The sequence below is a fragment of the Haemorhous mexicanus genome, chromosome 6, assembly GCF_027477595.1.
Source record: "Haemorhous mexicanus isolate bHaeMex1 chromosome 6, bHaeMex1.pri, whole genome shotgun sequence".
Lineage (NCBI taxonomy): Eukaryota > Metazoa > Chordata > Aves > Passeriformes > Fringillidae > Haemorhous > Haemorhous mexicanus.
Genome location: NC_082346.1, coordinates 24,646,738 through 24,673,187, shown reverse-complemented (window position 1 = coordinate 24,673,187; position 26,450 = coordinate 24,646,738). Strand labels below are relative to the sequence as shown.

Genomic DNA, 26,450 nt, shown 5'->3' with positions numbered 1-26,450 from the left:
TCTTTTCTTTTCTTTTCTTTTCTTTTCTTTTCTTTTCTTTTCTTTTCTTTTCTTTTCTTTTCTTTTCTTTTCTTTTCTTTTCTTTTCTTTTCTTTTCTTTTCTTTTCTTTTCTTTTCTTTTCTTTTCTTCCAAAGAACTGTGGATCTAGTTTGCGTAATATCTTTATTACTGAAAACTTCAAGGTAAGTGAGCAATAGAAACCAGATGTGGGGATGGGAGGAAGGCAGGGTAAGAGTAAGTAAGGCGTAGCAGGAGTTAACTGGGGGAGGAGAGGAATCAGGTTGAATGGGGGGTGGGGGGGGAAGGACGACGAAAGGTGAGTATTGATTTATTTTTAAGCTCTTTCTGGTTTGTAAGTGACCCCTCAAACCAAAAAGGACTCCTGCCAGCCTCTGTCCCCTTGCAAGTCACCTCTGGCAATCCCAAAGGCTTGGTCTAATTCTGTGCGCTTGGTGACCCTGTTAAAACCCGTCCCTGCTGCCCTCCCGTTTGGGTCCAGTAGTTTGACACCTGAAGAGAGCACGTTTTTAGAGGTAAATAAATAATGACCATCATAAACCTGTGGCGAGACCCGACGGAGAGCTCGCCCGGCTCTGAGCGGGGCGGCCGCGGCACCGCCGTGCCACGGTAGGGAAACGGCTCACGGCAGCCCTGGCAGAGCTGTCGGCCCTGAAGGGGTTAACGGGCTGGGGGAGGCTTAAAGGCAGATAGCTGAGGTGAAAACCGTATTGCCTTTAATAGAGAGAAGGGGGTCGCAGAGGCTAGGGTCCCCACAGCTGGGGCAGTGAGCAGAGGAGAGAGCCGTAGTGAACAGAGCATGTCACGACCATTAAATCGTCCCCGGCTTTTCCGCCGACGCCGATGCCGCACTCATCCCGTCGTGGAGTTTATGACATCTGCTTGATTTTCTGGTTTATAATCATAAAAATTTTGGGGCTGGTTTGTTTTTCTGGTTTGGTTTATTTATTTTTTTTTTTAACGCAAAAGATATGACCTCCACCTTCCCTCTGCTTCCACACACCCCCATACACACGCACACACTCACACACACCCCTTTCTAGGCCCCCTCCCCTCCACTGTCATCATCTACATATTAATTGGGGGAGAGGTCTCCCTCTCTCTCTCTCTCTCTCTCTCTCTCTCTCTCTTTCTCTTTTTTTTTTTTTTTTTTTCTCCTATGTGGTGGGGGGGAAAGCGCAGAGAAGAGCCTCTTTAGAATGTAGTTTGGAGGGAGACACGAAGGGCAAGCGTATGTGAGAGAGGGAGGGAGGGAAAGAAAAAGACCCCTTTTACTGTGCGAGAACTTAAGGGGGTTTGGAGATCTGGTCAGCTTTCACAAACATCTGAATCCTCTTAGAGCTCCCCGGCCCAGCTGTGAGTGTGTGTCTATGCGAGGGGGAGAGAAAAAGAGTGGCTCCTGGTGCCCCTCCAAGCACATTAAGGACACTCGGGCCTTTTAATTTTAGGAATGAATGCTGATACTTGTGTTTCTTATTGTGATCCGGCTGCCATGGATTCCTACTACAACGCAGCCTCCCAGGACACAGAAGGCTCCTCGCCTTTTAGGGCATTTCAAGCAAGTGACAAGTTCAGCCCTACTTTCCTGGCCAGCAAAGGACAAGGCTTTGGTGACAGCAACACTAAGTGCCGGAGCCGCTACAGCCAGCAGGAATGTCAGTCCCTGGATGGCAGCGTGCAGGCTCCCGGCTCTGCTGGGTCCCCGGCCTCCTTTAACAAATACCCTCCGCAGCAGCAGCCGCCGCACCTCTATATGCAGCGAGGCCCCTGCAAAACCCCCCCGGACAGCAACATCAAGCTGCAAGAGAGCAGCGGCCACAACGGAGCCCTGCAGGTCTCCTGTTACGGTGAGTCCTTGGCGTGAGGCGGGGAAGCACTGGAGGCGAAAGCGGAGAGAGACTCCCGGGCCTGGGAAGGACCTCCCGGGAATGTGGGGGGTGGCTGCCTGGCAGGACAAACTCTACCGGAGCAAGGAGACCTTGCCGGGCTCCGGCGCGCAGCCCCCTCTCGCCGCCGTGCCCCGCGAGTATCTTCATTGCCAGCCGGCTCTGGAGCCAGCGATGTCCGCGGGAAGCCGCCCTTCCCCCGTGTCCCGCTTAGCCGCGATCTTAATCGTAGTTTCGGGTTGCGGGCGATGCGCTCCCGCAAAGCGTTAGCTCTTGTGCAATGCGGGGAGCTCCGCGGAAACCGGGACAGAAACAGAAAGAGAAAGAGCGGAGCGCCAGGCTGTGCAACGTACTCTCTGCAGGGACCGTTTTCCGCAGAAAGAATTTCTGGAAAATTTCGCCGAAATCATCATTTTTGCGGTAACGGCCTCTCCTGTCTCTCACTTTCTCCCCTAATTGCCACTCCCCTAATTGATTTCTGCCCGGCTGCAGATAACCCCCTCGCATCCTCTCCGTGGGTCATTAGCGGCAATTAAGACACTCCCTCGCGCTGGCGCTCGGCAGTACAGCCTGGAACGGGTCGCTTCTCATGTCGTTTCCGACCGTGGCTTTAAAAGGTTTTTTCGGGAGGTTTCCGCTGTATCGGGGCAGTTAGGGAAAAGCAAAACAAACAAACAGCTCCCCCTTAAAACAAATAGAAAAATTCAACAATGAAACAAGTAAACCCCCCTAAGTTTTCCTTAGAAGAGAAGGTGGAAATGAAAGCTCTTCCTTTCCCTCACGGTGATCTCTCTGTGGGCAGAGGGGCTGCCCCGGCCTAAATTCAGAGCGCGCCTCCTCTGACGGGGTCCCATTCTCAATGCGTTAGTCCCAAAGGCAAGGACATCTACAGGACCGTGTCTCCAGGGAGATCCTAAGACGGACAGTGACTACAGACTGGGGGCACAGAGAAGGTGCAAGAGGTCCGGGTCAGGCCAACAATCCCGCTTCTAGGCTCCTGCCGTCATTTGAGCACTCTTTGCTCTATTTACCTTTTTCCTCCATCTCTGGACTTAAAAGAGGATAGAGGCGCTTCACTTACTTCTGCCTGTCTCCCAAACCCCGGCTTGCCAGGTCACCTTCAGGCGCCATCCCTCGCCCCCGGATCTAGCTCCACAGCCCCAGTTTCCCCACGCACAAGTGACTGCCCTTCACAGGAAAAGGGCATTAAATCCTCCCCATACAGCCGTACCCTGGAGCCGCAGGCACAGCCCAGCTACGCTGCGCCCTGACGGGCTCCTGCCTGGACCCGCACGGGTCCTTCCCGCTCCCGGTGGCACATCCATCCTCCCGCAGCTACCTCCTCACCGGGCCGCGCAGTGGCATGAGGGCTCTCTTTAAGGACTGCTTGCACTACACATTTTCTGACCAGAGCTGACCCTCTCTTACGCTCCCTCTCTTCCCCTGCCCTTTCGCCGTGGGCGGACAACCCCCGCTAGCGTCAGGCCCGCTCCGCATCCGCGGAGGCCTCCTGGGGCCAGCCCGGGTTCCACGGGTAAAGATCACGGTGGGACCGGGGAGACCTGCGGGGTTGCGTCCCGTGCAGGAGGTCCCCGCTCCCTCTGGGAATGGGATCGCAGGTCAGTCCCCCGTGCCTTCCCCGCCGTCCCGACATCCTCTCTCTGCTAATCGGCTCTCTTGTTTTTGTAGGTTGCAAGGCCCAGGGCTCCGGTAAAGCCTGTGATGACACATTACAACCCCCACGAATCACACGAGTTTATTGCCTTCCTAACACCACCGGGGTTCCCCTGATTTATTTTCAAGCGAGGCTCGGGGTTCTCCTTCAGTGGGAGCCCCGCGGCGGCGGCGGGTGGCCCGGCCCGGCCCAGACCGCGCTCGTTGTGAGCCCCTTGTGATGTGGCTGGGGACGGTGGGCTGTAATGAGAGACACATGGTTCGGCAAGGATAATTAATAGCAATAGCGATAATAATAGTGCTTAATGGTTGGAGAGAGAGACTCGCTAATAACAGACAGATCGGGGTTTCGCGGAGCGACTGCAACATCTATAGGCGCCTCTCCGCCTTTTCCCAAACCGCGAGGCCACCGCGACGGGCGCAGGAGTTGTGCCCTAGGAACCTCAGAGAGGGCTGAAGGGACGGGGAAACCTCGCAGTCGGGGTAGATGCCCTCGGCACGGATGAGGCCGAGGGAAGAGAAAGCCGTCCTCGTTCTCTGCAGCGGGCACAGGCGCGGTCAGCAGCGCACACACTGCGCTCAAAGCGGTGAGGAGAGCCAAGGCGGAGAGGTTTGCTCGGAAAGCCGGGGACAGGCGACTGTCCCACTGCTTCCCGCCGACACCCCGCCACAGCTGCGGTGCTGGTACTGCCGTGCGCGTTGTGCAGAGGCGAAGGAGAGCGTCGGGGACGGCTGGCTCCCCGCGTCCCCTGTTATCCGGGCCGGAGCAGGATGCTGGAGTGGTGGGACGCCGTGACTGCAAACCCCTCAATTTTAAAAACAACAAAATCCCAAAATAAGAGGAAACAAACCCCAAGCAAACAAAACAGAAACCGAGGCCAACCAGCAGGCAGGCTCTCCTGCCAGGCGATACCCAGGCGGCCGGCTGCCCCCTCGCCCATCGTTGAGATGGGCCCATTGCCCGGCCCGGTCCCCTCCTGGGGGGTGCCGGTCCCCGCACGGCGGCCCCGTAGCCCTCCCCTCCGCCTTTCCCCCGGTCGCTATGGAGGGCCGGGAGAGCCTGGAGCCGAGCGGCAGGGCGCTGCGGCTGGGGCCGGGCCGGCGGGGCACGGCGGGCATGGCACACACTCCGCGTGCCGGAGAAAGAGGGTGTCCCGTCCTTTTTTTTAGTTGCTTAATTTCATTTTATTTCTTTAATAAACAAGTATTTTTGAGTTATAAAAAGCCCGAGCCTGCCATCTATTGCTCTCGGCTTCTATTTCTAGATCTAAGACCTTCCACTGCATTGTACGGATAAATATAGGCCAGGGAGAACTGCGGCCTTAAGTACACGGAGGGCACGGATGGCAATCGTCGGAGCGCTTCCAGCCCAGCTTCTGGCAGTGACAGCGGCACCGGGCGGCCCTGGCTCTCGGCCGGGCTCCCCGCGGCCCCCTCGCAGTGGCGGCTGCCAACCTGTCCCTATGGGGTTCCCGGCACGGCTCCTTTTGTGCCTACCCAGAGCCCGCTGCCCCTGCCCTGCGACGGGCCGGCAGCCTCGCCCTGCTTACCCCGTGTTCCGTGCCTCGAACAGGGGTACGTGTTGTTCCACAAACCGGCACGGGCAGTGAAAGCCGAATTCTTAAAGAAAAGTCACAGAATGAGAGAATCTTCAAGGCTGGAAGAGACCTTCAATATCATCTAGTCCTGAGAACAAGTTATATGTCTTGGCTTAGGAGGGAAAAAGCTTTCTGATGATTTATGTGCTGTAGTAATCTGACTTGCTATTTCTACTGCATGGAGCTGAAGTAAGTTATATTTCTCGAAACATATGTATTCACATACCCCTATACACACAGAAATGTATACGTATATTGCTGTCTAGAAATACCGGCTGGAACAAAATCCTTTCGGGAGTGAAGGCGAATGTGATGGGGATGTTTGTTCAAAGGAAACAGGAGAAAGGAAACGGCTTTCTCTAACAGAGGAAATTCTTTAAGTACCCCGTTATGCAAATAACAACCTTTTTTTTTTTTTTAATTTAGCTAGCAAATAAAAAGTGTGGCCGTAAGTGCGTTATTATTAGAAGTACAGAAAGCCACTGCTGTAGGAATCGGAGGCTCGCTGCGTGCTTTTAAAATTGACACTTTTAATGGTTTTCTCCTCCTCCTCGCTCCCTGATGTAATGTAAGCTGCAGGCACGGCAGGAACGAGCTCGCTGGCGGTCCCTCTCCGCCTCCCTCGAGAGACCGCTCTCTGCCAGGCGCTCGGGGCTCCCCGCGGCGCCGCGCAGAGCCCCCGCCGACGTTCAAGGGCTCTGCGGAGTTCGCCGCTCGCCGCGGAGGGCCCCCTTCCCCCGGCTTCCGCCACAGCCCCACGCCCGGAGAGGAACGGGGGCCGTGTGCTCCCCTTGGGACTCCCGCAGGGCTCCCCCACCTCGGGCGATGCCGTGTCCCCGCACCGGCGTCCGGGCCGCCCTGCCAAGGATCTCCGCTAAGGATCCCCGCTCTGCCAGGAAAGGGATGGCGGTCCCTGCCCCTCGCCCGCCGAGAGGCCGGGGTGCAGAGGACTTGGGGAGGAGTGTCCCGAACTGCCGCGGCCCTTCGGTCCTTCCTCCCCTTCCCTCTCCCCGCGGCTTTGATCTCGGCTCCTGCCCGGGCTCCTTCGCCGCGGCCGAGAGAGCAGGCGGGGAGGCGGGCGGGGTGCGCGGCCTCCCCCGCACCTCTCTCCGCCGGGGTGGGGAGATGCCGCTGCCCTGATCCCCGCGGGGAGCAACAAGGGAGTATAAAGGGGAGAGGTGCGCGGGAGGCAGGCGCGAGTGGGGAAGCGGGGGAAGGGGATAAGGAGGGACGTGACCCAAGCCGGCATCAGGGAGCAGGAACAGGCCAGCGGAGCCAGGAGGGCGGGGTGGCGAGGCGAGCTTCAGGGAGCAGGGCGGCAGAGCCGGCCCTTCCCTCCCGCTGATGTGGGACCGGCTGCCCGGCGAGGCTCGGCCGCCGGCTCCCGGCGTGCTGCTGACGCCGCCCTGGCAATAGCCCTCTCTTTTCCACAATAGGGCCACCAGATCTGCCATTCAAGGGTTCCGGCACCCTCCCAGGGAGGGGAGGGAGCTCTCGCCAGGAGTTTGGCTAAGCCTCTGTTTGAACAGACACTCGGAGGTGCGGGATCTCCTCCGCTGAAACCTGCGGGATTTCCTCAGGGAGCCAGACGCGAAGGTAGGGCTCACGTTCCTTACCCCTAGGGCCGCGCAGGAAGGTTTATTCGCGGCTCTTTCCAAAAGGTATTTTGCGCTTCTCTTGAATTGGACGGTAGAATTGGTAGATCTGGCTGGAGGCTTTTATAGGATTCCTGACCCGAGCTGTTTATAACACTCATGTGTCAAAGGACCGGGAGACTCCCTCCCCCTGTATCCCTGCCGCTCCCTCCTTGCAGGAAGATTTCTTTTCACACTAGAGCTGTTTATTTTCGACTTGTCCGCTGCTGATTGGAATTAACTCCGCTTTCGCCCTACACTTCAGCAGCGCACGCCTGTAAACCCAGCAGGACGTTACCAGCAACAAGAAGGTGCGGAAAGAGAAAGAGTCTTAAAACTTTTACTAGTCTTAATTATTTTGAAAGCAACACAGAACGAAGCAGACGAGAAAAATACTGATGTAGAGAGAGATTTGGAGATGCTTATTTGAGTGCGTTTTTTTCCTAAGGGTTTGGTGTAGGAGTCCTATTAACAATATATGCTGATGCCAGATAGCGCAAATGAGCTCTGTGTGTGTTATCTGGAGCTGCAGGCTGTTTATTTTGTGCACCCTTTTGAGTGTACATTCAGTGTGGTTGCATGACTAACTGGCTGGAGTGATTCACTGGCTGCTTTATGGGTGACTGCTCAAAACAAGTTGTGAATCAAAAGAGATTTCTTTGGCTGTAGTTTCTAACCTCCCAAGTTAAATGCACCCACGGTTTAGGGGAGCTAATGTGCAGACTTCAATCCCTCAGATCGTGAGGATTTATTCATTTTCCAAGCCCTGCATTCAAAGCCATGATGAGTTTCCCTTGTAAGAGGGAGGTGGTGTCTGAGAGGCTCGGAGCCAAGGTCTGCTGCTAAAGGACATCTCCAGACCTGTCCATTTGGTCACCCTAGTTCCTGGCCCTTTAGCCAGTTTTGCTCCCTGGAGCCCTTAAGATGCTTTATTACTTGTTCAGGGCATTTTTGCAGTTTAGCAATTCTCAAGTTAAAAGTGTGAACATGTCTTGGGGCAGTAAGAAGCTTTTATTCTCATTTTACAGTTGGAAAAACTGACACTTGGAATACCTGAGTGGCTTGTGCAAGGTGAAGCTGTGGCCACTCAGTGGCATCAGTGTGACCTTTGCAGGGCCGTGGCTCAGGCAGAAAGAAGCACTCAGCCGGCTTGAGAAGGAGCCACTGCTGGAGCCAGAAACTCATGGTGCAGAGGTCCCATGTGTGATTTCATAGGGGCTTTAATTTAGGTTTCTTGACAGCCGTGTCCTTCTGTGCAAAAAGCTGTGAACAATCGGTGTGTTCTCATATCCTTGGTTTTTTTTGGTATGCAAAATAGGCTCAACCTGCCAATCCACATTAATGGCCTAATCTTTAAAAAGTAACTCATCAGCGTAGGTAACCTTTATTGGCCAACACAATATATGAGTTATGCTTTTCCGAAAATGCTGAGCAATCCCTGCCCCAAAGTCATATGTTTCTGAGGTACTCATCCTACACATCTGAAAAAAAATCACATCTCAATTGTTAATCATGTTGGAAAGTACAGGTCTAATATCTTTACGTGGATATATTTTCAAATAGTAAAAAGAGATAGTAGTGGATTAGAAGAAGCTTCAGTGGTAATGCAGCTGATATAGGACCCCTGTGACTTGAGAAACATTTACTAACCGATGGATGGGAATATTTCATATTAATTAAATGTCAGAGCAATTTATCATAGTTACATGTGTCTCAGCAGCCTCAACTTGTAAAGGGAAGTTCATAAGTAAAGGAGGAAAGCTATTTACATATAATAAATAAATGACCTCCACTTTATTTTCTGTATAAGTTCAAATGATTCAATGTTATTATACATATTGGTGAATCTGCTTGGCTATATTTTTCATTCATGTTTGTAAATCATCTTCATATTTAGACTGTCACATAAGTAGACACAATGTGAAAGAGCAATTGTGATCACCATGATAATTCTAAGGTCATTTTTTGGTCAAAGAGAGGAATCAGTAAGAAATGGGGTAAATGGATGGAGAGAGGAAGGAGAAGAGATGGATGAGGAGAGGCAGGGTAAGAAGAAGAGAAGATATCTTGGATGGGTAATAAACAGTGACAGACTCAGCATTATTATGGAAGGGGGTCTGCAACAGATTTTATGAACTATCTAAGTATGAACCCACCAGTATAAAATTCTTTATATCTCCCTTGAGAATATCTGTGATTCAACATTTTGTAGCTGCTGTCTTCAGGTCCCAGTAGGACTTAGTCATGACAAGTTGGTATATCATGAGCTATGGTCTCTCATCTGCACTGACTGAAGGCTGTTGCATTATCCATCTCAGTACTAAATATCTATCTAAGTCTGCTTGTCTCTATTTTTTTTTTTTTTTTTTAATAATGAAGATGCAGTTTAAGTGGTATCCTTTTTACATTTAATCTGCTTATTGGAAACAGATGGTTGAATCAGTATTGTTTCTAAATATATTATTTATTAGCAAGAACTAATAGGTTCATTAGCTGTAAGGCAATGGGTGAACTGGTGGTGCAGCCTGAAAGGTAAGCTGGTTTATTCACCAACAGACTGTATGCTGCATGCTGAGCCTGAGTGCAAACTCTGTGGGACTCAACATAACAGCCACCTTTATTCAGTGGAAGTCTGAAAACCCTACAAAACCCGAGGGCAGGGAGTCAACAGCATCAAGGCCCATCAGAAAAGTGCTATCAATGGGGAATGAGGAAACTGAGGAAGAGTACAAATGCTTTGGGCAGACTGGTGCTGAGGGGAAATAAAATAAATTTGTAAGATCTCAATATAACTCCTATCTGACTGCTGTTCCCCATCTGGGCTCTAGGTGCAAGCACTGCTGCTTAAAAGAAATATCTCGTGTCACATCAGTTCCTCCCTGCAGTGGAAGCAGTCCCCTCGGGACATTGGATATTGACTGACTACTTCACTTGGGAGCTGTAACATCAGTTTTAGGGTAGGATGCTGTTTCCAAAAAGGGAAATGAGGGACTGTATTCATTCTTTTGATGCAAGAAAGATCAGATAACAAAAGTGCTTGCAGGTATCTAATCTATTCAGGAGCAGTGAGAAGTGAAAGAAATTCACACCAGAATTAAATCAAAACAAACCAAAGTTGTACAGTATGCAAAGGGAAAGAGTGCAATATCGAGAATTTTCCCAGAAAGGGTCAAAAACAATCAGAGAATGACTCTGTTCTGGGACAGTGCTCAGAGAGATCTGAAGTTCCATCTGCAAGACCATGAGTCTGCAAGGTGTTGAGAAATGTGTGTGACACAGGCCAGAAGTTGTTTTACAAAACAGGGGAAACAGGAAAATATTGCTCAGCCCAAAACTTAATATGACATCTGTGCCACAGCAAGGTTTCTGAAAGAAAAGAAAAGCACTTCAAAAATTATTCCATAGGCTCACAGGGGTACCAGTGTGCTGGGCATGGAGCTGTTTTCAGGCTGTTGGGTCTGCCAGGTGGGGATGGGTCACCTGAGAGACTGGTCCTTTTCAGTGTATGTGCACAAGCCCACAGCATCAGGTTTTTCCTGCCCCAGAGATGGCACTCAAGAATTCCTGAGTATTGTCAGTGGGAACATGTGGAACATGTCCGTTCCCACTGCGTGGCCAGCTAGAAAGGGGAATGGGCAGAGCCTTGCTCTGCAGAGCTTGTTCCCAAAGGGGAGCCTGAGGCCAAACAGTGGGGCAGGGTATGCCCTAGAGCCTGGGCCACAGTGCTGGTCTACAGTTCATGAGGCAGCGAGACCTGGAGCACCCTGCGGTTCTTTTCCAGCCTCCTCTGGGATGGTGCATGCCCAGACCTCTTCCTGGAGTAGAGTCAGGAGCACAGCTGTGGCAAGGACCCATAGCTGAGAGCTGAGAAGCCCTGCACTATAGACATAACCTGGCTTATCAAGATTTGGTCTGAACCTTCATAAGCAGATTGGAGCCAGATATCACTCTGAGCTAGACAGGACATAGCCAAATGCTAGAAGGCAAGAGGAAGAAGAACCTACCTAAATTGGCAGAGGACCTGCAGACATTTTGTGTTTCTCACATCTCCAGTGAGGACTTCCAAGATAAATAGCCCATGGACCAGACAGTTAGACAGAATGTGCAGAAACACTCCATGAAGCTGTGGGATTTAGGCAGAGCCTACATATTGCATTTCAGCTCTTGAACAGAAGTTGGAAAGCTGCTACTGGAAGAGAGGGAGGCTGGTTGCTTTATATAGGTATGAGCTCTTGTGCTAGAGAAATGAGTATTTCCATCCAGATCATACCACTTCAAGCTATTAGAAAAAGGGACTTATGAAGGATAGAAAGCAATAGGGTGTTGGCTGCAACATCAAACAAAACTGAGCACAGCGACTCAGTTAACTGTGGCTCTGTTGGCGAGGAAAATATCCACCGAGAGGGTTGTTATAAATACATGGCTGGTCAGGACAGAGCCTCATGAAAAATCTACTGAAAGGCCCAAAGTCAGCTCAGGAAAAATAGGAACCTGTAGCTGCACATACAAAGATGGGTGATGCTGGTTTAAAGTCAGAGTTGAAGCTATAATAAAGCTTATTTGTGCCTAGGCTTGGATATTAATCTGGTATCCAGAAAACCCTGCTGTTCCCTCGTGGCCTTTAATTAGTTTGGTTTTGTGGCTGGTTGTCCTGGAAATCCCCTTTTCCTTGGCCTGGGTGGTAAAAATTGGAGTTTTTGGTTGAACAACCTTTTTTTCCATTTGTCAGCAGTCCACCTCAGAGGGTGGGCAATGGGAATAGCCAAGTAGCAGGAGAGGGGTTTATCACCTGTGTAATTTACAGGCATCACTGGTGCTCCTTCAGGTGTGGAATTTAAAGATGAAATGTTTTATAGGAGATAGGAAAATAAAACAACATACGACAAGCACTCTTGAGAGCTCATTATCACCAAAACATTCAAAAAAGAGGTTCTGATGTTTTCTTATGATGTCTTGAAGTTGTAAAGTCTTTAGTCAAGCCATGAGAGAGCTGTTTATGAGGAAAACGTAGACAGATGATGGCAAATTACTACAAGGAGGTGTGATGCTTTTCTTGCATGTGTTGTATTCCTGAAGTGGGTCCCCAAAGATGGGGAGAAACCATACAGAGCAGTTGGTTATGGAAACCAGAGAGGGAGATGATGGGACAGTCCAACACGTGGCCTTCATCCTTGCACGGGTCTGAGGGAAGGCAGGGGCTGAAGAAAGTGTCCTTGCTGGCAAAAAATATATGCAGCAGACCAGACTGCTGGGATCCAGGAAATTGCTCAGCCTAGTCAAGGTGGGAGATGAACTAACACTGAGCATACACATTACTGGGGCTGGCACCTGGTCAGTCCTAAAAGCACCAGGGCTGTCAGCCTGCAGTGTTTTCCTTCAGAAACATGGCTCATGTGAAAGAAAGAGGTCTGGGCAATCTGTTGGTGGTGCCTGCCTCTGTGGGCAGGCCCCGAGCTGTCTCTTTGAGCTTCTACACAGGTTTGTGGACCTCATCAGCTGTCCTGGTTAGAGAAGAAAGCCAGCAAGAGCTTTGCTGTGTGATACATTAACCAGAGGGTGCTTGTGTCTTACCATTACTAGATAATATCTGGGATGTGCCTTACTAGGCTCATTTTGGTTTCCACAGTGAATATCTGGAGGTGAAAATGGCTTTCATGTTAGCACAAGTCCATAAAATACTGTAGCATGGGTCTCCCATCCCCTGTGTAGAGCAGCCCTCCCTCAAGAGACCAAGACAGGAGGTAGTGCACAGGCAGCCACGCAGACCCTGTGGTACAGCTGGGATGTCCTGGTGTGGGGTGAGCCCTTCAATAGGAACCAATGATGTTTTATAAACAGGCTGTCATGAGCTCCAGGCTGCCAAGCTAAATTGAGCCCAGAGCAAGGTGAACTGCTGAAGAGAGGCATAACATGCACCCTAGGCAAACTCAGCCAGAGTGAAGGGGCAGTGCTTCCCCAATGTCAGGGAAGGGAGCACAGAACTGTCAGCCTGTCTGGCCTTGCAGGGCACTGATCCTGCTCCTGGTGGCTCAGCTGAAGGCTTGCCAGGATTACAAAAGCTCCACATGCCCCTTGTGAGAAGAGAAAGCCATCCTGACAGTGAAAGGAGAGCAGCCAGGCATTTTCAGGGCTGGAGCAGTTTCCATTGAACACAGCTGGGGGTGCCTGTGGGGTCGGAACAGCACTGACACAAGAGCACAGTCACCAAAGACTAGTTCTGCCAGTGCCTTGTTCAAAGGGGGGTTTTTTTGTTGTTGTTCAGATACCTCCCTCAGCAGGGCAGCAAGAAAAAACTGAGACTACATCCTTTTTTACCTCCTTCTTCCACAGTGTGTAGGAATGAAAACTCTCCTTTTTCATCCATAGATGTAAGTTTGCAAGAGCAGAGTTCACAGAACTAAGAGGGAGTGTTCCTCAAAAAGGCTCCTGGTGTCAAACAAGGTGTGATTAAAAAAACCAAACCCTTGCTTGGCAGCCTTGTCTGCTTTTTGACTCTTTTCAGACGAGCGAGGCAAAACCCCTCTGGTCATGGTGGGAAAGCTTGGAATTTAAAGATGAAATGTTTTATAGGAGATGGGAAAATAAAACAACATACGACAAGCACTCGTGGGAGCTCATTATCACCAAAACATTCAAAAAAGAGGTTCTGATGTTTTCTTATGATGTCTTGAAGTTGTAAAGTCTTTAGTCAAGCCATGAGAGAGCCAGTTTTGAGGCAAATGCAGACAGATGATGGCAAATTACTACAAGGAGGTGTGATGCTTTTCTTGCATGTGTTGTATTTCTGAAGTGGGTCCCCGAAGATAGGGAGAAACCATACAGAGCTGCGTCTCCTGGGGACCCTACTGCCATTCATTGTTGTTGATGTTGTTGGGCCTTTGCCTGAGACAGAATTGCCAGACAATATTTGTTGGTAGCTATGGGTTTCTTTAGAAAATGACCTGAAGTTTACCCAAAAAGGAACCAAGAGGCTATGATAGCAACCAAGCTTCTAAGGGCTGAATTTTTCACCATATTTGGGGACCAAGACACAAAGAGCATGCAACAAGGCAGAGGCTTTGATGCCGAAGTATTTCGACAGGTTTTTCAGATGCTAGTAAAGGCAATAGGAGGTATCCAGCATCCTAAAGATGGTAGGGAGGAGAAGCTTGGCTGGTGCTGAGAGAAGGCATTGAGCCAATTGTGTGCCACCTGGCCTGGGATGCCTCCATTTACACTCCCTCCTCTCCCTGTGCTGCTCCTCAAGGCTTGGGTACCTGTCCCGTGTCAGCATCTGAGAGACTTTAGTATGTTTTGCACAGCACCAAAACCCCATGAGTGTGCAACTGAATCACACTCCAGACACTTCACAAGAGAGTGACAAAAGGAGCAGGACTGATCCAGCCCTTTGTCTATTCTGTTGGGTTTTAATGACTTTCAGTGTAAAGGGAAAGTGCTGTCTGACCCCAGTTCTCCTTTTCAGACATTAGCCAGGAAACAAAGCACAGTCCTTGTGAGAAATTCCTAAATCTGGACTGTGTGAGTCTGGTCTATCTGGAGTCTGCAAAAATCAAGTGGAACAGCCCAGGTTTTTCTAGAGAAAATATCATGCAAATATTGCCTCAGGCAATGTGAATATTCTCTGATGTATGCTTTTGTGTGTTAATCTGGCTGATTGCACCTCCCACAGAGATGGAGATATTAGGAGCCTGCAGCAGATAAACCATGGTCTGTAGCTCTGACCACATACATGCATTAACATGTAAGAGGCCAGTGGGTCCTGGCCAAGGAGAAGTTATGAGGGTAACTGAGCGGGTTCTGAAAGCCAAGAATACAGCCAAGGGTGTTGAGTCTGGTAAAAATTAGTTCCCCACTGGGGAAAAACAGGGAATGGCCTCATTTAGCCCACAGATTTCACTAAAACCAAGAACTTTGCTGAGAACTCCTCCTCAAGATTTCAAAAGAAAAGGGAGCAGCAGCTGAAAGCCTGCGGTGGCATCTCAGTGGGAGCAAAGTCAATCCAAGCTCTGTGAAAATGTCCCAGTAGGAAAATGTGATATGAGTGTGTAAATAGCTGCACTGGCATTTCCTCTCTGTATGCCTGGCATGAGGTAAGTCCACGGGTCTGGGTTCTTCTGGAAGGAGGCTGAGCAGGGCATGTCTTTGCAGGTATGCCTGACAGTGGTGAGCAAAGCAGTTCCCTTTTGTTCAGTCCTGTGCCAGAAGTATAAACACAGTGGTGTGAGCATGGGCACTGAGGACTGCCCAAAGCACATCCCAGAGCATGCCTGGCCCAGGTGGCAGGGGAAAGCAGGGGAGCTGGCAGCATGGCAGTGATAGCAGTGTAGCACCGTGGCTGAGGTCACCCACTCCTCACCCTATTGTGTCCTGCCCAAAGGGATGTCAGACCACCCCTGTTCCAGGCAGGCAGTCCTGCTCCACAGCCTTCAGCTCTCCTGGGGCAAAAACCATTAAACAAAAAGAGGGTACATAGGCTTCCAGACTCTCCCTGCCTGGTAATAATCTATGAAGCTTCCTGCTGTAGCGTCCAAACACCACAGTCCATCAGCTGGCAGGAGACGAAGTAACCTTTCGTTTTCTGTTTGTCAGATCATATTCTTGACCAAGTTAAAAACTCATGTTGTGTAGTCCACAGTGTACTACAGTTAGAAGCAAATTGGACTGTATAGCCGTTTATAAGCCTCAGCTTCATAAGATGTAGGAGATGTCAGTGGGAAGAAAAATGTGGTTTAAGCCAAGTCAGGAAGCTGCATCTTTGCTTTGGAAAACAGAGGACATAAGCAGCAAATACTCAGAGGGTCCCTGATGCCAGGCAACTCTCTCATTACCAGCAGGCACAGCCCAGAGTTGTGCTCCCTTCTTTGTGATGGAGAGTTTCCCCTAGCACTAAAACCTTGGCTCTAAAACCCTGGCTTCTTGGAAGCTACGTACCCATAACTGTGTTTGCTGAAGGGGTTTTGGAGTTTGGAGTCCTATTATTTACATCCGACTGTATATTTTCTCCTGAGAGCCCTATAAACCAAATGAATTGCAGAAGAAATCGCACATTCCCACACAGGCATGTTTGCTCCTCATGAATCCAAAAAACTCTGACCCAAATGTACTGTGAGATAGTAAATCTGAGAAGGCAGTATGTGGGAAGCCTAGCCTGAGATGAGAAGGAAGGAGAAAGCAACCCACTGCAGCCCCCAGCATCTTTCCCGGCAAGCACTCTGAGCCCATCAGCTGGAGATGCTTTGGGGAAACAGAGGCCAGCTGGTGCCTAGTGGCCCCACTAATTCCAGGAGCCCTCAGACTCTGGAAACTGAAGTTTTTATCTGTTCTTCCTAAATTTCAGCCTTTCCAGACCCTTGCAGACAGGCTTGATTCTGAAGAGGAAAGGAAGGCAGCTGGTGAAAAGGGGTCTTGCTCTCATCTAGGAAACTGAAAGAGCACATACCTTTCCAACCAGGGCTTTCCAGGTGTATTGATTCCAGCCCATGTTTTCTGACTGTGTATTTTATTCTCCTCTCTAGGCTGTCTGCAGTCACTCTTTCCATCTGCTTTTAAGGCCTCCTGCTGCTTCCCACCCTGCTAGAAAAGGCAGCTTTTAAGCATTGAAGCTCTGCTTGTGGCACTGGCATCATGATGTCTCTAGGCAGAGACTTTCTGAGTTGTGGTCCATGTCAGCACACAGCCACCTTTATGGAGATGAGGTATCTCCCAAAATAAGGGCACCCCTAAGGAAGTATTTTGGGAGACAGGGAGCAGGAGGGGTGAACACCCCGTGTGTTTTATTTGCAAAGTGTGAGCAAGGTATGAGTTTTTGAGGTCTGTCTGGGACACAGGATTGTTGTTGGGATGATGTTTGTGAGTAATCTTTGGTCAGCAGATTGTGTGTGTGTGGGGGGGGGTGAACTGGTGCAGGGAGCAGGCAGCTGAAAGGGCATCTGCAGTGGTGAGTGGAAGGTAGGACACGGTGGACACAAAGGATGAGTCCTTGTTCCCTGATTGGATGAGCACCTCTGGCAGAAGCAGGTTTCTGGGACAGATATTCCTTTTCACAAGTTCCTAAAGATGATTTCTGTAAATGTTTGCTAATGTTTACTTCACATTTGTAGTCACTCGTGTCAGTATGATCCTGTTCTGGAATGTTAACTGGAAGCAAACACAAAAGTGGGCATGAACTCAGCTGTCTAATTTAGGCTGATTTTCATGGTCATTATCTTTCATGTAATCATCCAGTTTGGTTGAGAACTAGTGGTGCTCCAGGAGTTCCTCTCCTTCCAAGAGTCATGATTTTTTTGTTTTCTGTTAGGAAAATGTGTTACCAGAGTCACTATTGTTTGTGTCTACTGCCTGACACTTCATACCACAATCCTGCATCCAGTTTCTTCTAACTTAATCAAAATTTAACAATCTTGTCTAAAAGCTCCCACAGCAGTTGTTTGCCTCTGGCTGTTTTTATAATACTTTTTTTTTTTAAGTTCTTCTGAATCAATTAAGCCATTTCCAAGAATGTAACTTAAACTAAGCACATTTTTGTTTTCTCCATGTCAGGAAAAAAAAAATCTGATTATGACTTTTTTCATAAGTTCTGCTGTACTGTGCTGTGGAGCAAGATCATCAGATTTACAGTAGAGCTGGGCTTTGGGTAGGAAATGTGCTTTGTGCCTTTCCTCTGAAAGCTTATCCAACAACTAGCCATAAGGACTTGAGGTTTGAACTGTCTCAGTAGTGACACCTTTGATTTTCACACCTAAAGACACTGCAGATTTCTCATGTTTTAGGAGTGTTTTCAGCCAGGTCTGAACTTACTCTTATTGCAGTGGCCATTTACCCCAGTAGTTGGTCCAGCCTTGCTTGGACCCGGGCATTGAAGGGGCGCAAAGGCTGGGAAAAGGATAAGGAATTTTGATGTGGCAGAAACTTGTTCTGAAGGAGTGTGCTGGATTGAATAGGGGTTTAGATCTACTTGGCCAAGATGCAAAGGTATTGCACGATTCAGGCCATCTGAGAGGCACAGGACCTTCACCTCCAGGCTGCAAAAACATTAGACAGTGCTAAGTGCTTCTTAAAACTCAGGCTTAGATAGAGTGTGTGTTGTGTACCTGGTGGCTCTGTGTCACTTTGCCATCCACACAACACCAGAAAGAGCAGTGCCTGACCTCACGGGGCTTGCTGTGACTCGGGCATCTCTGTGGGACCCTCTGGCAGAGTGCGGTGGGTGCCGTGGGGAGCCCAGACAACAGTGCTGAACAGGGTGTGGATGCCATAAATAATGATCACCTTCCAACACTGGATGATGATGAGAAAACGGAGAAGTGCTCACCATAGAGAGGGGTCCAGTGTCGGTGACCCAAAGCCCCAGAAAGCAAGAAGTATTTAGCTGGAGAGTATGTGCAGGATGGGCAGTCACTGTGGGAACGTGTCTCACCAGGCACAGTCTGGGAAAAGAACTGACACTAAGAGATGGAGTAAAAAGTAAAGGTCAAATGCTCTTGGCTCATGCAAAACTACTTCTGGGTTTTTTTGGTTGTTTTTCGTTTTTGTCTTTTTTTTTTTAATTTAATTTTTCCCCCCTGGTGACAATTATATGTGTTGCAAGGTGAAGTAGTTCTCAAGTGAAATGAAATCCCTTTCTCTGACCTCAGAGTGCATAGCTCTCTGAATTACTTGACAAGCACAGTTTACCCTTTGAGCAATTCATGACTCCCCTTTCACAAGTAAGAGCACACTTTTGTGGATGTTTTCCTTGCCCAGCACTACTTAATGGATTTTTTTTCCTTAATAACTGTCATTTGACCTGCATCTTGGGTTCAATCCCCATCTGGGCCATTCACGTCAGACTTGGACTCAATGATCCTTGTGAGTCCCTTCTAACTCAGAATAATCTGTGAGTCTGTGAATGTTGCTATTCTCAGCTCAAAATTAAAAATGTAAGCTGCTGATTGTGAATACTATTTGTTGTTCATTTACTAGAGGAATCTTAGGCACATCCATTCCATTTCCTCTTAGTGCCCCATTATCAATAAACCTTTGCCTCACTGTTTCTGTAAATCATTTTCATCCCTTTCCTTTGGGAGCCATGTGTTTGGGCTCTTGCACATGTGTCTCATGAGAGTAGTTGGTCAAGTCATGGAGTATCAATTTTACTCCTTGATGAATTGGCAAAACTTCATTAAAGGGGGATTATTGAACAACACATAAGTATTTTTTTGGACGAGGAAAGCATTGCACTTAAACAATGATGCAAGAAGGGTTTTCCAGCATTTTACCAAGCACAGTAGCTTGGTAAAATACTGGGTCAGCTGTTGGAATCATTCAAAAGACTTGGATTATCCTGACTCCATAGTAAACATACACCTTCTCTCTTCCGGGTTATGAAGGATGTGAAGCTAAAGCCCCAGAGAAGTCCTAAGTTGGTATATATGTTTCAGATGACAGATGAGGGAGAATTTCAAACACTCTTTCCCTACTCCTCACAGGCCCAGCAGAAAAACTGTGAGATGTAAGAGAGTAGCACTCACAACTAATGGTGGTCTCCCATCAGAGGCTGCAGTGGGGTTGGCAGCTCATGGCAAACACCAGTGGTGGACACAGACCCAGAGCCAGACTGAGGCAGGGGAGAATTTGCTGCAGAGGCTGGAGAGAACCTAAAGAGGCTAAGCGTTTATTAAACTTCACTTTGACTGGAGCTGAAATATGTGCCTCTAGAGCAGGGCAGCAGAGGTTCACGGAGTCCTTTCTGCAGACATTTTATGACAGTCTTTGGGGATACATATAAGAAGACTGGGGCATTCTGAGTAATTAAAAAAAATATTTGTTTAGACTGTGTCAGGGTCAACTGGAGTTTCCAAGCTAGCCGGTCTTAGATGGATTTTTCTGTCTTTGGCCTTTCTCCTCAGCTATGGTGTAGACACACTGCAGTTCATGGCCAGGCCATGCAGTGGCCATGAACTGCAGTGTGTCTACACCATAGCTCCTCAATACCTCTAAACAACTCTCGAGCTCAGAGAGGCCTTGATGTCACGGTGTACCCCCTGCACTGCATGCAGGCTCATGGAGATCAGGGATAAGAGTCCCCTTTACCAGGCATTGCTCCTGCCACCTTCAGACCATGTCAGGAGTCTGGGCTTTCCCACCCCAATTGGCATCAGCATCTCCTCTGCAGGAAACGCTTGCGGGGCTGCAGCACATTGCCGCGCTTCATGATGAGGGTGTAAAGGTCAGGAGGAACAACCTGCTGCTCTCAGGTTTGCTGTGGGTTATTGTGTCTTGCTTCTTGGCTGGCAAGGTCCCAGTTTGGTTGTGCTGCTTCTTGCTTCAGTTTGGAATTTTGCTGCCCTACTACTCTCTGCCAGTAAAAGCTGATGCCAGTCTGTTGCCCAGGCCCAGTGATGGTGAATTAGTAGGTTTGGAAGCCAGAAACCTAATTTCTTTCTGGAATGCTTCTAAAAGCCTAGTGCTCATAGGAATTTTCCCAGACCTGGCTGGCCTTGAGTTTTGTAATGTGCAGTTGAAATGGAAATAAATTATAGATGTTCTTCCAAGAACAGGCAGGTTTGGGGAGGGCTGAAAGTTTTTTTTCCCCTCGTCTGGGCCTTTCTTTACTAATAGGCTGTGTACAACTGAAGAACAACAGAGCTGCTTTGCAAAGAATCTTGCCCAAACTTTGTCTCAATGTTTAAACTCAACCCTTTCTGTGGTTCTGTGAGGTTCAGCCAACTTTGGTTGTTTTCTGCTTTCACTCCAGCTTTCTATCACTCCTGCTTTCCAATTTCTAAGTGTAATTGGTAGCACTCAAATCCCCCTGAGTTGTGTTGTACTTGGTTTCCAATGGGGTTGCCACAGCATCTCATCCAGACTCAGCAGTCCCCAAGTCTTCTCCGTGGGGGCACCTGAGGCCCCAAACTGAGAAGCACAAGGAGCACCATAGGGGTGGCATTGGGAAGATTTGTTTGGGCTTGCCTGATTGCCCATCTGAAGCACATAACACTGCACTTTAGCACAAGGGTACTCCAGGGACACACATATGCTGCAGTGCCTTGCTGGATTGGGGCCGCAGGCTGGCTGCTTCAGCCTGGCAGAGTCTGCTGGACACCGCCCTGGCCAGGGCCCACAAGCCATTGAAGTTCATCTGTCATTAATCTGAAGCAGGACTTCATAATGCAGATGCAGCTGAGCTCTTGCCCAGCCCATTACAAAATGGCCCTGACCTTCCTCCTGCTGCCCCTCTTCCCAGCTGGCAACTCTCATGTTGCAGGTCCAGCCCTGCTACCAGCAGCACAAAACAGGCAACTAGAAGTCACCTCTGGGAGGCAGCTAAACTTCAGCAATGCTTGGCTGTCTCTGCTGCAGGGAGGTTGCTTTTGCAAAGCAGACAGACAGAAGAATGCAGAGAGAGGCAGACAGACCAACCAACCCGATGACGTGAACAGCGCCTAGGCAGGCAAGGACCCACAGGATGGGGTGAATCACTCTGCAAGCTGGCAGCAGGGAATTAAACTGTGCCAGAGCCAGACATCAGAGCAAGGATCATCTCCCTTCAGGCAGCTTTGCCTCAGCAGCATTCCTCACCAGCAGGAAGCAGAATCCCCCACTCCCTCCTTACCTAGATGGCTGATTTATACCTTCTGTCACAGGTGATGGTCAGTGGGGCCTCACTTGGTGTGTGGTTGGCATGGAAGGTAACACACACACATTGAAGTGTGGAAGGCTGCATGACGGCCTCATACCTCCCTCTCACCCTGTCAGAGCAGAGGTCCTGCTCATCCAGCACACAGCCTGGGGTGGAAATTGTAGGGAAAATATCCAGGGCATGTTGTGGGGAAGAGAGAGGCACTGATGGGTTGCAGGGGAAACCTCTGGAGAAGATGGCAGCTTGTGGACAAGAGCCCCCATTTCTCTTGCAGTGCTCAGGGGAGGGATCTTTTCAGATCCTTGTGGTGGCCAAATGGCACGGGTGAGGTTAAGATGAATACATAAATCTGCTTCTGATGGGAACCCTTATGCTCTTCCTTTCAGAGTCAGAGCTTAGCCCTAAGCCCTGCATCAACCTCATCTGTCACTCACATCTGAACAGCACTCAGTGCTACTGCAGGCACCGAGTGGCACTGACTGCTGCCAGCCCCAGAGCTCCACAGCTTTTCCTCCCCCTGCTGCAGGTGCAGGGCCTGACTTCACAGGGCCCTAGCACAGGGAGGAGGTTGAATCCTGGCTGCCTTAGATGCTACTGGCACTAACTCAGCTGGAGATAGCATCCAAGCTGAGGAGCAGCAACCTTGCTGGATCTAGATTTTTCTAAAAACAACACAACAGAGGAATAACAGAATGATCACAAAGAAAGGTAGACCTAGTGGATTGGGCAGATGTTGCTCCAGATGCTGACAGCCAGTAAGGATGTCCCAGTAGGAGAACTCAGCTCAGATAGGGGCAGAGCAGAGTTCCAGCACTGGGACAGAGCATCAAAGGAGTGCAAAACCCTACAGTGCCTATCTGTGGAGAGCATAAGTCTTCAGCAAATAGCCCTGAGGACCTGTCTGTTCTGTGTGTAGGTATGAGTCTGCGACTGAGATGACATCATTCAATACTTTGTCCAATATTAATAATGCTGATTTTTTTTTTATTAAATCATATATTTCATCCATTCAGCAGTGACTGAGTCTTCAGAGCAGTTAGGTGCTTTCATCTGGTTCTGAGAACTTAGGAAAAACCAAGACCCTCAGGTGATCACTGTCATGGCAAGGCATGCAGGACTGCTTGGGAAGGAGGAGACTACTTATCCAAAAGGTATCAAAACCAGAGCCAAGAGGAAACTGAAAGCCCTTTCAAGACCCCTTCTCATACTTGTCTGCCTTGTCCATCTTCCCTGGCTGGTACTCACTGGGGATATATCAGTTCAGGGGTTCTAGATGGCTTTTGGTTCACAAGCACTGCTTTAGGCAGAGACACCAGTAGGATGGAGCAGAAATCCACCATTTTTCCCTAGCTGTTTGTGACATGCCAGTGGGACATGTGGGAAATGAGATATTTTAAAATGCATTAGCTGACCCATCTTGTCTGTCATACTTTCAAACTTGGCACATGGCCTGGTATTCTGCAAACCTGTAGCTGATCACCCCAGCCCTGTACCTGGGGACACCTCAGTGGAATCTAATGAAGCTCTGATGTCACCAAGGGGGCTGTCACTTCCATCTGCTGTCACTGAAAAAGTCATCCTGTGGCTGATCCTGGCATATCCCCAAGGCATGTGTCACCCCCTGCAACACTGAAGACCTTCAGGTGTCAGGGAGGAAAAAACTATGTCACTGGAAAATTGATGGGCTCATCAGAGAGAACTGAGATGCCCAACTCCAGAATATTGGCATAAGCAATAATCTCCCTTCACCTTCAGTAGTGAGAAAGCCATGGTATGCAATGGAGGAGTTTCATTTTCTCTCCATGGAGGCAATGGCAGTGCATTTTCTTGCTCTTTCCTTATATCATGTTCTGGGAGCCAGAAAGTCAACTGCAATTGCAGCAGGTTGCTAGAAGCATTTTTGTGCCTTCAAAATTTGCTAGTCAGCACTTTCCACTTTTCAGATGGATCTGCCACATAAAAAAGGACTTGGGGAATGAGCTGTGCCTTTTTCTCTAGCCACAGCTTCTATGCAGAGTTTTCAGAATTGATTTGTTTATGTAAAAGCCAGTTTTGTTAGTGTCCTTTAAAAAACATGAAAGAGGAGCAAGCAGCACATGTTGCATTTGTACAGACAATGCTGAGCTCTCCCCAAGCAGCCACAGGGTGTGTGAATCCAGCTAATCAGGCAATAAAGTAACACATGCCCTCAAAAACAGATGTTTGTATTGGGGAGAAAAACTAGTTCAGAATAAAAGTGAGAGGAACAGCAATTTTCCCAAGTAAATAGTGCATATTCCCAAGGCTTGCTGTGATGTAAACTTCTCAGCAGCACTAGAGCTGATGTTTATCAAGCTGTCTGTCCCCAAACTCATACCGTGATTTAGTCCAGGAGAACTAGCCAGCCAGGAACAAGGGGGCTTAAGTACAGCCAGGACTGAGGTGAATTTGACTCCCACAGAAACATCTCCCAGGAACACAGTAGAGGTAGAACCAGAGATTTAAGTGATACACTGGCTTCAGGGCCACCAAAAATCCACCCATGGGCTTACTGTGTGGGACCTTTGGCACTGTCTCCAGACTGCTTTTCAGGAACAGAAGGAGGTTTTTAGACCTTTCTGCTCCAGGCCTTAGTATTGTTCCTGCTGTATGCTCTGATCAGAAAAATAAGTCTCTTCTCAAAGAGGGAAGTCCTAGATGTGGTGAGGAGGAGCAGACTAGAAAGAAACTCTCCATCCCTCTTTCATTCTTCTTCTTCAAATAGACTTTTCTGTAGGACTTCACTCTGCCTGTAATTAACTCCCCAAGGTGATCAGGTATTTCATAGCTGTTTTTAGTCTGTGAGTGCCACTGTGAGTAACCACCGAGTGTGTCCCCACTGTGCTGCAGAGCCTCAGGAGGCAGCAGGCAGCAGAGCAGCAGTGCCAGCAGCTTTGACAAGCTCAGCAGAGATGGACAGTGTCCATGCAGATGAGAACATTCATGCAGTGGTCTCTGGAGCACAATGGGAAGTCAGTAAATGCTGTACCATAAGCAGAGGAACAGCATAGACCATATTCATCCTTCCTTCAGGTTCTGCAGAATCAACCAAAGGAGGCTCAGTCTGGGAGGGGTGGACAGGCTGTATACCTATCCTGATCCAGAGTTGAAATGCAGATGCTCCAACCAGCTTCTGCTTAGCAGCAAATGGTAACTGCAGCTTCCAGAATAAAGCCAATGGTTTGTGTCCTGTCTAGAATTATACCACCTGCATTTAAGAGATGAATGCTGCCCAGCTTTTCACTTTTTTCACAACAGTGAAAGTATGATTAAGTATCTGATCATTGCAAATAAAATCAGTGATGCCACATGCAACTAAAAGAGTGTTAAAATCTTTTCTACATGTACAGACTGCAAGAGCACTGACTCCCTGAACAGAAATAAACCTAAATATTTGAGTCTTTATATGTCTAAAATTCAGTCACTTTGATTTTTCCTATATAACCCAAAATGTGGATGTTTTTTAAATAATACTCTTCTGCTGACTTCTAGACTTTAATGACAGATAGGAGGCAGAAGACTGCAACAGACAGCTTAGAAACAAGTATAATCATTTCAGCATGTGTTAAGACAAGATCACAGGAGTTGGATAAGGTTCCTATAGCTGGCCAAGTCCTTGAGGTGTGCTGGCTGGGCTGTGGTGCAAATCTGCCTTGGTAAGAAGTGTAAAATACACTGCCTGAGCCCTGTCTAGGCAAAATTTTAGCACTGGTATTTTTTAAGCAAGAGTTAAGAGAATGAAATTAAGGGCTTTTTTTTTTTTTAAAGGGCCACTGCTATGAAGAGTCAGACCATGCCTGTGCAGGCAAGGAGAGGCACCCTGAAGGGGCCAGCACTGGAGGCCATGGAATTTGGGGGTGGGCAGGGGGGAACATCCTGGTGCCCACAGCTGGACAGGAAGGCAGAAAGGCCCAATGCCATTTAGTGTGGGAGCAGAGGGGCAGGCTGGTGCAGCCCCATGCCACCTGTGCCATGCTCTTTGGACATGGGTTGTCTACAGGCAGACAATGTCTGTGAGCTGCCACATGCCAGCAGGAGTTCCAGGCTATTTTTGAAGCTTCCCAGGACTTGGATAGCATCAGCTCTTTGCTGAGACTGCAATAGCTTGGACAAGATGTTGCCAGAGCAGTACATTAGCAGTGCCAAGGCCCAGCAGGCTTTTTTACCTGGAGCCCAGGGGAAACTGCCCCGTGCTGGCTGTGTCCTGGGCCATGCTGGCTGTGTCCCTGCCCCGTGCTGGCTGTGTCCCTGGGCCGTGCTGGCTGTGTCCTGGGCCATGCTGGCCATGTTGCTCTCCTGCAGCCTTATGGGCTGTGGGGCTTCCATCACAGGATCTGCGTGTAGGAGCTGTGGCTTGTCATGTATGTGCTGTGCAAAGCAGACCTACCATTTCAAGTTGGACCCAAAGCTGTGTGCTGGAAATGCACCAAACTGACTTCTCTCTAAATTAAATTCCACAGGATTGTACATAGCAAAGACTTTACTTCAGCACCCTCTCAAAATAGCACACCTGAGGAACAAAACAGATATAAGCTGTGAATCCAAACATTCTGACAGCATGATAAAGATGAATGTTCCCATCAGGAGTGTGTCAGCAGAGCAGTGCAATGCCTTGCTGTCTCAGGGCCTTACCTCAAGGCCACAGGTGAACATGGTCTCGTGTCTCCTGCACCCTCTTTCTCCTCCGTAGGGTTCCCAGGACAGATGTGGTGAGATTTGAAAGGCATTATTCTGCATATCCTCTGCAGAAGTGGGAATGCAGGCATCCCTCCTGCCCAAAAGGAGCTGCGAGATGCTTGGGGCCCACATGCCCAGTTATCCTGGACTGTCCCATGGCAGATGACACAAGGTGACTCAGGGAAGGTCTTGGGAGTGCTGACGGTCTAGCAGGCAGCCAAGGAACTAGGAAAGCAGGGTATAACTGTGGGAATTCAGAAAATATCTTCCTTTTACTGCTATGAGGACAAGGATGGATTGGCATGCAGTGAAGGAGGCACCAAG

General features: G+C 49.0%; 1 protein-coding gene and 1 long non-coding RNA gene across 3 annotated transcripts in view; both read left to right on the top strand.

Moving 5' to 3' along the window:
- The first annotated feature begins 1,179 nt into the window (after positions 1–1,179).
- ALX4 (ALX homeobox 4) overlaps positions 1,180–26,450 on the top strand; it is a 43,914-nt gene continuing 18,643 nt past the window's right edge. The window contains exon 1 of one of the 2 annotated variants that reach the window (XM_059849279.1): positions 1,180–1,866. In XM_059849279.1, coding sequence (XP_059705262.1) covers positions 1,470–1,866 — 397 coding nt within the window. In that variant the 5' untranslated portion in view covers positions 1,180–1,469. Of the gene's footprint in view, positions 1,867–6,466; positions 6,774–26,450 lie in introns of those variants that run through there. The other variant, XM_059849280.1, reaches the window with a different exon arrangement.
- On the top strand, positions 1,893–4,803 carry LOC132328909 (uncharacterized). The gene is made up of 2 exons (XR_009486921.1): positions 1,893–2,325; positions 3,595–4,803. It is a non-coding gene; the product is annotated as an uncharacterized LOC132328909 (long non-coding RNA).